The following is a 13,003-nucleotide window of genomic DNA, read 5'->3' on the forward strand; positions in this document are numbered from 1 at the left end:
ATGCAGATACAAGCAAACAAAAAACACACTTTGGACAACATTATTGTTGAGCTTGGAGATGTAGAACTAAAGGAGACAGACAGCTATAAATTTGGACTACACAAGCTACACAGAAGAAAAGGTTTCAACATGGTCATCAGTACATCTTTAAACTTATTACATTGGTCACTAATTTTGCCTCAGTGACTACAGAATCTTACTGTTGCTGGAAGTGTGTCACAGATGAACTGTATCTTTAATTTAATTTATAATTATTAATTTATGGTATTTAAGTGCCAGCTATCATTGCAAGTATTTTTAATTATCATTATCATTTACGGGGGCAATAGCTTAAATATGTGCAATGGATGCTTTCATAACTTTTGGTGTATTTGTCAATATAGTATTTCTGTAAGTATAATGGCCAAGCTAGATGAAGATTTGATCTGGAAAATACTTGATAATGATACAAGTTCAATTCAGTATTTTCTGGAAGGCATATGCTGTTTTAAGAATATTCCCATAGGATTTTTAATTAATATTTTCATAATTTTTGCTATTATTAATCTGAAGCTTTCTTTCTAAAATATGATTTATGACTGATTAACTTTCTCTAAGAATAGTGTGCATGCTGAAGGTACATTCTGGAGAGACTGATTTTTTGTTGTTTGCAGGAGCCTGCAGAATCTAGCTTTTCTGCTATTGTTGCGGGTGCAGGCACACAAAACTTGGGTGATGAACCCTTGGGTGATGCTGTTCATCTCAGCAGCGGAGGAGATCGAGTTGAATTTCAGATGCATGGTCAAAATGGACCAAACTCCTACAAATTTGGATTTGACACAGGCAATGTGTAAGTAAGCAAAGTTTATTACTCCCTATCAGATCTAAACGTTTTGAATTAGTTACTATCGAACAGGGAGCACAGAACAGGAAATCAGTGGCCCTAAGGCCTTTACAGCGTTACTGAATCATGCTGTAAATAGAAATCCAAAGGAAGATAGCATGAGTTTCTGTTTATCAAGTGCAGCAAGGGACAGGTTTCAGATTACCGACAGGTCCACACAAAATTTTCATCTCCAGCACTAACAGTGCTGAGCAAAAAGTGGTCAAAGTTCAGGAGCATCTTACAATTTGTTTTATACAGATATGTGCCAAGCAAAATTGTGCAGCATGAAAAAGACACATCACGGTTCAACAACCATCTCAAAAAGCTGCTATGAAAGCAAAGAGAGCTTCACTATAAATTTATATGTAGCAAAAGCCTTAGAGACAAATAAAAACTGAACAAAGTCAAAATTAACATCAGAAGGGCTGTGCATGAACTGTTCAACAAATTCAAAAGTAAAACTCTATATAGTGACTAGACAGAAAATTTGAAGGTTTAGTCTTATATTAAACTGGTAAATGGATGAAAGCCGTCTGTCCAGACACTAAGTGGCCTTAATGGCAGAGAAACAGAGGTTGACACAGAAAAGGCTGAAATACTAACCTCTTTTCCCCCATATGGGGAACACAATATGTCATTCTGAATAATAGGAGTCTTCAGACATAAAAGTAACTTGGGGTATGTCCCAAGGGAAAGCTATAAGACCGTTACTTTCACAATATATATAAATGACCTAGTAGAGAATCTTAGCAGTTCCATGAGGTTTTCCGTGAATGATGCAGCTATTTACAAAGAAATTAAGATGCTAGGAAACTCTAGTGAAATGCAGGCAGACCTACAGAGGATTGACACTTGGTGCAAGGAGTGGCAATTGACTCTCAACATAAACAAATGTAACATATTGTGAATACATAGACAGAAAGATATGATTACATGATTGCAGAACCATCACTGGAAGCAGTTACTTCCATAAAATATCTAAGAGTTTAAGAACAGAGCTATATTAAGTGCTATGACCTCACAAAATCAATTGCATGTAAGGGAGATGCCATACTGAGATTCATTGAAAAAATCCTACTGAAATGTAAACCATCAACGAAGGGAGTAACATTCAGCCAATACTTGAAAACTGCTCATGAAACTGGGATCTGCACCAGATAGGACTACTGACAGAGGAAATAGAGAAGGTCCAAAGAACAGCAGCATTTTTCGTTAAAGAACCAAACATTGTACAGGTATCAAACATATGTCATTTTGAAGAGGAACTCTGAAAGGATTTTTTTTCTCCATATATACCGCCACAGCATCATTTGCTAATTTGCCGATAGTCAGCACTAGTCACAAAAATGGCAAGTGCAGGTGCGTAGCAAACTTTCTTTGTGTTGGAGTTCGACAAAAACAAGTGTGTTACAGCTGTTCAACAGATGTTTAGAACCAAGTATGGTAAGAAGCCACCAACAGTGAAGGCCATTTACTGCTAGCACCTCATTTTCATGATGAAGTTTGTGGGTTCCTGAACACGGAGCTACCGCATTGATGGATCGGCTGTGCTACAAAAGGGGACGGCTGTTTCACGAAATGGCCTCTGCAATCACCAGATCTCACTCTGTGTGACTTTTTTCTGTGGGGACACATTAACGATCTGGTATATGTACCACCTCTACCATGTGATTTAGTAGAGCTTCAGCAGAGAAAATGGCAAGCAACTGCCGCAGTCGATGATGCCATGCTGGGACAGGTATGGCAAGAATTTGATTATTGTATTGACATTTGCTGGGCCACTTATGGTTTGCATATTGAATAATTGTAAAAAAAAATTCAGAGTTTCTCTTCAAAATGCAAAATGTATGACATCTGTACAATGTTTAGTTCTTGTGCAATAAATAATTGAAAGTTTGCGGGACTTTATGTACACCCTGTATATTTCATGAAAAGACCATGAAGATAAAATTAGAGAGGTTCAAGTCTACACAGAGTACAGTTGTCCTTCCCAGTAACCATATGTTACTGGAACAGGAGCAGGAGGCAGTGACAATGGTACACCAAGTACCGTCTGGCACACACTATAAGGTGGCTTGCAGTGTGTAGGCATAGATGTGAATGCAGATGTAACTCTAACCTAGCTTAGAAAAGGCTGTCAGAGACTCAAGGTCTTGTCTCCAAAGGAATGTTACTTTATTCATGAAGTCTACACATCAGAAAGATATCAGATTCAAAATTTTGCTGAAAGAAATGGAACTTTACTAGCAAATAGAGACATGACATCAGTCTTACATAGTTGAACATTTGGTCATTTTATATTTAAAGCATGAAACTATGAACAGTGAATAAAGTATTGTGTTTTTGTATGTTGCCAACTAGTTATGAGTTTTAGTTTCCTGATAAACAACACTGAAGCTGCTGTTCAATGAATACATTCCTGTAACTTCAAATTTAAAATGTATGCTGTATTCAGTGTACACTTAGATCCAATATAATAATTTATAGTTTGCTTGCGGGCTTTATATAATATTTGTCCCTACTTTTTTTAATGTGTCCTTGTAACCAATTAACTATTTATTATGTTATGACATGAACAGTATGAAAGAGATTTAATTAATGATTACTGAACCATTCTGTATTACATTTGTAAAAATTGCAACAGCAGGGTGGAGAAAAGATGGATACATTTGAGTGAAAGAAACTTTTTAACATAGATTAGGTACACTACGAAACTCAAATTATTAGGTTTGCAAAAATGTATAGAATCTCTGATTATGAGAATTCACAATGGGATAAAGTTTCCATATGTGGCAGGAAAAACTTCTAAACAATAAGATGTGGAATCAGACTGGGTCTGAATATTTTCCATGGGAATCACTCCACACATAGTTTGCATGCAGATCCAGAATACATCAATACTGGTACCATGAGAAGTGACCAACTGGGTGTGTGAAGTCAGGTGAACTAAGTCAAATACTGATATTGTGCTACATGATGTTTGCAAGACATCTTGTAAACTGATTTCATGTTTTCACTCCATTTATCAGGTCTTCCTTACTAACATTTATGCAACACTGCCCATCTGCCCACACAAGACAATGCACTGCTAGGCTTGTGTGTGTGCCACTTATTTGCAACTGTACTCACATATTGCTCATACATTGTTTCCTACATAATCTGACGATTCCAATAAAGTTTTACATTAAACTCCTAAATTGCAATGCAGACAACCTTTTCCTTTTGGCTCTGATGAATGATTTCAAGGAGTCTAAGTTGTATCATTAAAAATGAACAAAGTGAGGAAACAGTACAAACATCTATTGCTGATTGATATTTGTTGCATTAACACATGTAACACCATGGATAATTAACTTGTTTTAAACTACTGCTCCTTTTCTAGAGTAAGTGCGTACATTCAGATGCATGATCCTAAAGACACTCAAACACTGTGACTAGGGGTGGGTGTTTTGTATGATGTACTTACACTATAAAAAAGAGTGGTAGCTTAGAAGCCCATCTGTCTCTTTTCTTACATTAACAAAGCATCATATATTAATTGGTTGTAGGTGACTTGTTGTTCTATTTGCATTTTAATTTTTTGTTTCTAAGCTGGAATTTCCATTATTGTAGTTGTAAATTATCTATATTTATTGTAATTAATAAGGTCCTATACATTGAATTAAAATTATATTTTCTTTTAACAATATTATGAAAAGGAAAGTTCCTACTCACTATGTAGTGGAGATGCTGAGTCGCAGATAGGTGCAACAAAAAGCCTGTCACAAATAAGCTTTTAGCCAGAAAGGCCTTCACCCAAAAAATAGAAAACATGCTCTCTCTCTCTCTCTCTCTCTCTCTCTCTCTCTCTCTCTCTCTCTCTCTCTCTCTCATGCTCTCTCACAATTCACTCAAATGTGACTGCAGTCTCTGGCAACTGAAGCAACAGACTGCAGTCATGTGTGTGTGTGTGTGTGTGTGTGTGTGTGTGTGTGTGTGTGTGTGTGTGCCATCTGTTTTTGATGATGACCTTGCTGGCCAAAAGCACAGTCTTTTTGTTGTGCCTCTCTGTGACTCAGCATCTCTGCTATACGGTGAGTAGCAACTTTCTTTTTCATAATATCGTTACATTCCAATGTTTGATATTTTCTTTTAAAGTTTTTGATAATTTGAGATTAGTGCATCTAGTAATAAAAATAAATTCAGATAATTTAATAATGGAAGTATCATACATTTCATTTATAGTGACTAGTAGAATAATGCAGCAGATGAGGGAGCTAAATACATGGCTTGAATATGTTTACTTTCATAGAGTAAAGTACAACAACTGACAAATCTTATTTTTGCCTTACTTGAGTTTACATGCACTGTTTGATGATGAATATTCAACTACTCATTAGATATTATAAGTACCTAATTCAGAGATCTGTCTCCTCTGTAAATGACATATATTTTGTCTTTAACATTAGAACCTCTTGTAAGAATCTTACATTTATCACAGAAATTTCATCAAAAGTTTAGATATTCATAGGGTAATGTTGAGTACTAAACACTGACAATACTTACCTTTCTAATTAATTCTTCCACAAGGAATTTTTTGATCAGCAGAAGTTGCTGCTTACTGTATAATTGAAGATTTCAGTAGTTTATATAGTTCTTGTTGCATGCGGAAAGAGTATTTTGCTACAAATGAATATATATATATATATATATATATATATATATATAAAGAAACTTCCACATCGGAAAAATATATTAAAAACAAAGATTCCAAGACTTACCAAGCGGGAAAGTGCCGGCAGACAGGCACATGAACAAAACACACAAACACACACACAGAATTACTAGCTTTCTAGCTTTCGCAACCGATGGTTGCTTCTTCAGGAAGGAGAGGGAAAGACGAAAGGATGTGGGTTTTAAGGGAGAGGGTAAGGAGTCATTCCAATCCCGGGAGCGGAAAGACTTCCCTTAGGGGAAAAAAAGGACAGGTGTACACTCGCACACACACACACACACACACACACACACACACACACACACACACACACACACACACACATATCCATCCGCACATACACAGACACAAGCAGACATATTTAAAGGCAAAGAGTAAGGGCAGAGATGTCAGTCGAGGCGGAAGTACAGAGGCAAAGAAGTTGTTGAAAGACAGGTGAGGTATGAGCGGCGGCAACTTGAAATTAGCGGAGGTTGAGGCCTGGCGGATTTCGAGAAGAGAGGATATACTGAAGGGCGAGTTCCCATCTCCGGAGTTCGGATAGGTTGGTGTTGGTGGGAAGTATCCAGATAACTCGGACGGTGTAACATTGTGCCAAGATGTGCTGGCCGTGCATCAAGGCATGTTTAGCCACAGGGTGATCCTCATTACCAACAAACACTGTCTGCCTGTGTCCATTCATGCGAATGGACAGTTTGTTGCTGGTCATTCCCACATAGAAAGCGTCACATTGCAGGAAGGTCAGTTGGTAAATCACGTGGGTGCTTTCACACGTGGCTCTGCCTTTGATCGTGTACTCCTTCCGGGTTACAGGACTGGAGTAGGTGGTGGTGGGAGGGTGCATAGGACAGGTTTTACACCGGGGGCGGTTGCAAGGGTAGGAGCCAGAGGGTAGAGAAGGTGGTTTGGGGATTTCATATGGATGAACCAAGAGGTTACGAAGGTTAGGTGGACGGCGGAAAGACACTCTTGGTGGAGTGGGGAGGATTTCATGAAGGATGGATCTCATTTCGGGGCAGGATTTTAGGAAGTCGTATCCCTGCTGGAGAGCCACATTCAAGGTCTGATCCAGTCCCGGGAAGTATTCTGTCACAAGTGGGGCACTTTTGGGGTTCTTCTGTGAGAGGTTCTGGGTTTGAGGGGATGAGGAAGTGGCTCTGGTTATCTGCTTCTGTACCAGGTTGGGAGGGTAGTTGCGGGATGCGAAAGCTGTTTTCAGGTTGTTGGTGTAATGGTCGAGGGATTCAGGACTGGAGCAGATTCGTTTGCCATGAAGGCCTAGGCTGTAGGGAAAGGACCGTTTGATATGGAATGGGTGGCAGCTGTCATAATGGAGGTACTGTTGCTTGTTGGTGGGTTTGATGTGGACGGATGTGTGCAGCTGGCCATTGGACAGATGGAGGTCAACTTCTAGGAAAGTGGCATGGGATTTGGAGTAGGACCAGGTGAATCTGATGGAACCAAAGGAGTTGAGGTTGGAGAGGAAATTCTGGAGTTGTTCTTCACTGTGTATCCAGATCATGAAGATGTCATCAATAAATCTGTACCAAACTTTGGGTTGGCAGGCTTGGGTAACCAAGAAGGCTTCCTCTAAGCGACCCATAAATAGGTTGGCATACGAGGGGGCCATCCTGGTACCCATGGCTGTTCCCTTTAATTGTTGGTATGTCTGGCCTTCAAAAGTGAAGAAGTTGTGGGTCAGGATGAAGCTGGCTAAGATTACGAGGAAAGAGGTTTTAGGTAGGGTGGCAGGTGATCGGCGTGAAAGGAAGTGCTCCACTGCAGCGAGGCCCTGGACGTGCGGGATATTCGTGTATAGGGAAGTGGCATCAATGGTTACAAGGATGGTTTCCGGGGGTAACAGACTGGGCACGGATTCCAGGCGTTCGAGAAAGTGGTTGGTGTCTTTGATGAAGGATGGGAGACTGCATGTAATGGGTTGAAGGTGTTGATCTACGTAGGCAGAGATACGTTCTGTGGGGGCTTGGTAACCAGCTACAATGGGGCGGCCAGGATGTTTGGGTTTGTGAATTTTAGGAAGTAGGTAGAAGGTAGGATTGTTTTGTCTACGATTGTAGACAAAACAATCCTGATCCCACTCCTAATGATCCAACTCCCCAAGACACTATCCAAATTGAACCCTGCCTGCAACAGTTCCATCCTCCATCACAGCGGGACCCACCTCCTCTTCCTCAAAATCACCCTCTCTAAACCTTCCAGGAATTTCTCACTTCCAGCCTTGCCTCTCAATCTTTCTTGAAAAACCTTAATCCTACTCCCAACATCACCACAGCCGAAGCCCAGGCTATCCGTGATATGAAAGCTGACCGATCCATCATCATTCTTCCGGCTGACAAGGGCTCCACGACCGTGGTACTTGATCGTCGGGAGTATGTGGCTGAGGTACTGCGTCAGCTTTCAGACAACTCTACATGCAAAGTTTGCCAAGGTAATCCCATTCCTGATGTCCACGCAGAGCTCCAAGGAATCCTCAGAACCTTAGGCCCCCTACAAAACCTTTCACCGGACTCCATCAAACTCCTCACCCCACCGACACCTCGCACTCCTACCTTCTACCTACTTCCTAAAATTCACAAACCCAAACATCCTGGCCGCCCCATTGTAGCTGGTTACCAAGCCCCCACAGAATGTATCTCTGCCTATGTAGATAAACACCTTCAACCCATTACATACAGTCTCGTATCCATCAAAGACACCATCCACTTCCTCGATCACCTAGAATCTGTTACCCCCGGAAACCATCCAGTGCCTCGTTACGATGGAGCACTTCCTTTCACGCAGATAATCTGCTACCCTACCTAAACCTCTTTCCTTATTACCTTAGCCATCTTGATCCTAACCCACAACTTCTTCACTTTTGAAGGCCAGACATACCAACAATTAAAGGGAACAGCCATGGGTACCAGGATGGCCCCCTCGTATGCCAACCTATTTATGGGTCGCTTAGAGGAAGCCTTCTTGGTTACCCAAGCCTGCCAACCCAAAGTTTGGTACAGATTTATTGATGACATCTTCATGATCTGGATACACAGTGAAGAACAACTCCAGAATTTCCTCTCCAACCTCAACTCCTTTGGTTCCATCAGATTCACCTGGTCCTACTCCAAATCCCATGCCACTTTTCTAGACGTTGACCTCCATCTGTCCAATGGCCAGCTGCACACATCCATCCACATCAAACCCACCAACAAGCAACAGTACCTCCATCAGCTGCCACCCATTCCATATCAAACGGTCCTTTCCCTACAGCCTAGGCCTTCGTGGCAAACGAATCTGCTCCAGTCCTGAATCCCTCGACCATTACACCAACAACCTGAAAACAGCTTTCGCATCCCGCAACTACCCTCCCAACCTGGTACAGAAGCAGATAACCAGAGCCACTTCCTCAACCCCTCAAACCCAGAACCTCTCACAGAAGAACCCCAAAAGTGCCCCACTTGTGACAGAATACTTCCCGGGACTGGATCAGACCTTGAATGTGGCTCTCCAGCAGGGATACGACTTCCTAAAATCCTGCCCCGAAATGAGATCCATCCTTCATGAAATCCTCCCCACTCCACCAAGAGTGTCTTTCCGCCGTCCACCTAACCTTCGTAACCTCTTGGTTCATCCCTATGAAATCCCCAAACCACCTTCTCTACCCTCTGGCTCCTACCCTTGCAACCGCCCCCGGTGTAAAACCTGTCCTATGCACCCTCCCACCACCACCTACTCCAGTCCTGTAACCCGGAAGGAGTACACGATCAAAGGCAGAGCCACGTGTGAAAGCACCCACGTGATTTACCAACTGACCTTCCTGCAATGTGACGCTTTCTATGTGGGAATGACCAGCAACAAACTGTCCATTCGCATGAATGGACACAGGCAGACAGTGTTTGTTGGTAATGAGGATCACCCTGTGGCTAAACATGCCTTGATGCACGGCCAGCACATCTTGGCACAATGTTACATCGTCCGAGTTATCTGGATACTTCCCACCAACACCAACCTATCCGAACTCCGGAGATGGGAACTCGCCCTTCAGTATATCCTCTCTTCTCGAAATCCGCCAGGCCTCAACCTCCGCTAATTTCAAGTTGCTGCCGCTCATACCTCACCTGTCCTTCAACAACTTCTTTGCCTCTGTACTTCCGCCTCGACTGACATCTCTGCCCTTACTCTTTGCCTTTAAATATGTCTGCTTGTGTCTGTGAATGTGCGGATGGATATGTGTGTGTGTGTGTGTGTGTGTGTGTGTGTGTGTGTGTGTGAGTGTACACCTGTCCTTTTTTTCCCCTAAGGGAAGTCTTTCCGCTCCCGGGATTGGAATGACTCCTTACCCTCTCCCTTAAAACCCACATCCTTTCGTCTTTCCCTCTCCTTCCTGAAGAAGCAACCATTGGTTGCGAAAGCTAGAAAGCTAGTAATTCTGTGTGTGTGTGTGTGTGTTTTGTTCACGTGCCTGTCTGCCGGCGCTTTCCCGCTTGGTAAGTCTTGGAATCTTTGTGTCAGTATACTTTACATTGCATGTTTAGGATCCAAAGTATTCAGCAATATCTGAGCTGTCTTCATATTATTTGTATAATAATTGCTGACATTCTTGATAAAACAGTGATTTTCAAAATGATTTTATACAATATTCGCCCTCTTTTTGATAATAGTTTTCTGAGCAATACTTAATTTACATGAACACATAGCATAAGATGACAGAGACATTAATTTCACAGTTTTAAGAAAATATTTTGACTACTATCTTGCATTTTATGTATCACATTGTGCTTTACACTCCACTGCTTATTTTTGAAATTGTGTAATGGCAGCTTGAAAAATACTGACATATTTCTGGAAGCAATGCAGTGTTCTTATATTTTTTCTTTTTAAAAACAACAGGCACAACAGACTGATCCGATATGAGGAGCGTGATGCACATGGCAATGTGAAAGGGCATTATGGATTCTATGACAAAAGTGGTAAACTGCATATAGTCAATTACTCTGCTGATCCACATACAGGTTACCATGCACAGCCTGGAGTTGTTGGATAATATGATCTCATTAATGACAAATACCACAGGAAAACAGTGTGCCAGCAAATTTGGAGTTGTGGTCTGTTACTATAGTCAAGCTGACAGTGCTCATAATACCCAGCGTAATTGTGAAATATTTATTTCTCACGTGTTTTGCAAAACCTTGCTCATATTCTCCCCAACAAAACGTATAATCAGTGGTCCATTTAGTATTTTACTGCAAAAGTTTTAAGGCCAGTTGCAATACAGGTTGTCCGATTCAGGACATCCAAAGTTTTTTTTTCTGTTATCCAAATGACATTCCTCTAACAATGAATGGCTTTTGCTAAACTGTTACGGTCTCCTTCTGAGTGAACATCCTATATAGATGTTTATATTGGCATTATCATTACTATTTCACAACATATGTGCACACTGAACATCCCACTAGCAAACATGAAAACAATTATCAGACTAATAATCTAATTGCAAATTTGAGAATGAAATAGTCGAGTGCACAAATGCAGTATATCAGTGACATTACAAATTGCACATCTAAGTATGAAATCATCAGTTTTGTCTTCCAGCTGCAAGATTACAGTGTACATTTGTAGAGTGATGTGAAGTTTTTTTTATATTTTTGTATTTTCTTATACATTTTTTATAAATATGTCTAGTCTCTAACTTGTTATCTTGTTGAGTTTTGTAAACTTGTGTATAGCATGTTAAAGCATTGAGCAAACATGTCTGATTAAATTATGAAGTTTTTATTTGTTGCAGATATAACTGTTTTATTGTATTCCCTATCCAAAAATTATCCATCATCAAGACATTAATAGTTCTAATTGTTTTCTTCTGGTTGTATGGAATTCCATTAAAATTCAAATATGCTGAAACAGAGTTACAAGCAATTTTTACAACAGCAAGATGTCTCTTATTATGGTCAGAAAAGTGTGATAATATAGTATATGACTCCAGAATTCTCATGCTGCATCAAATAATTAAAATACTCAAGGGATAACGCGTGAGGAAAATGTTTAGTTGCCCATGTCTTGTGACACACACTAACACCACTTACTATAAAAGGAGAACTGTAAAGTACCTTTCAAACATTTAGTTATTCTTGACTGAGTTAAATTCCCTGGAAGAGGAATATCAATATGAGTGCTTTACTGTGATGAATGTTGCATTGTACAGAGTTTCTTACAGTGGCAAATAATGGCAGTGTGAATGCAGACTGTTCAGTATAGGTCTTTGTTTTTATGCTAATGTTGTGGTGCAAATAAATGTCACCATATTTTGTTTAACAATAACTGTTCTGACTTATAATACTGTGATTTACTGTAATTGAAGCAGCTCTATGATACATTCATTCTTTTGTTCATCATGTTCTATAGACTACATAAAGAAGAACATTCAGGGATGCACACAAATTTGAGGTGTATATTAGCAAATGACTAGGAAGTCACATTAAGCTAATGTGCATATTGTATTAACAATAATCTATCACTATATTGTTTGTAGTTATTTGCACAAGTCATACATTTGATTGGTTGAAATGGAAAGAAAGCTGATACTTTAAAATATTGCTGCCTTCTCAGTTACTCTAAACTGTAGTTGCTTGAACGACTTCAGAAGTTTCAAGTGTTTTCAATAAAAGAAATTTACATTGTGGAACATACATTTATCTTTCACATGATTAGTCTTGTTATGTACTAAACATCACCAACTTTACTGCACTTTTATTATTTTTATTTTTTTATTAATTGTTTTTTAGCAACTCAAGTTGCACACAGTTGATGGTTATGTTTGAGCTACTCATTTAAAATACATGTGTGACTCAAGTCAGAATTTATATGTAGCTGCTCAAGACACAAACATTAAACACACAAGCATTAAATACATGTGGCGAAAACTGAAAAACCAAGTACCGGTACAGAAAAAAAGCATACGCAAATGGACAATCAGATACAAAGTGCCAGTTTCAAAGTGAATGTGCCACCCCCCCCCCCCCCCCCACACACACACATACACACAAAAAGGACAGTTATGGACCATTGTATAACAAAAAATAAGCCCAATGAAAGTCATAATAACACACTAAGTCGAATTTCAAGCCATCAAATGAAGCAACAAGGCAGTCGTTAATGGACAGATGGGTGAAAAAGGAGGGAAAAAAAGTGAAAATTGGGAACATTTTGACAGAAGAAAGGCAGGAACCCACAAACAGCGAACCAGCAAGCCATATGGCAAACACCATGACCATCGTGTGAAAACATGAGTATTTTTTACCACTAAGTACACTACCTCAAATAGTGAGGTAAGTGGTCAAGCAAGAAATGATTACATCCCTGTCCCTAATTTTAAATTACTCCATAAAATGTTCAGTTGCTCCCAAATGAACTAAATGAAATAGAAA

The 13,003-nt window shown here is 39.9% G+C and overlaps 1 protein-coding gene across 1 annotated transcript in view; it reads left to right on the forward strand.

Annotated features, from left to right (window-relative positions):
* The window catches only part of LOC126284323 (uncharacterized), a 112,617-nt gene extending 100,352 nt beyond the window's left edge, over window positions 1-12,265 (forward strand). Inside the window, exons 4-5 of the mRNA XM_049983165.1 lie at window positions 654-829; window positions 10,470-12,265. Of these exons, the coding sequence (XP_049839122.1) occupies window positions 654-829; window positions 10,470-10,623 (330 nt within the window). The 3' untranslated portion in view covers window positions 10,624-12,265. The remainder of the gene's footprint in view (window positions 1-653; window positions 830-10,469) is intronic.
* The last annotated feature ends 738 nt before the right edge of the window (window positions 12,266-13,003 follow it).

This window comes from Schistocerca gregaria, chromosome 8, assembly GCF_023897955.1.
Source record: "Schistocerca gregaria isolate iqSchGreg1 chromosome 8, iqSchGreg1.2, whole genome shotgun sequence".
Taxonomy (NCBI): Eukaryota; Metazoa; Arthropoda; class Insecta; order Orthoptera; family Acrididae; genus Schistocerca; species Schistocerca gregaria.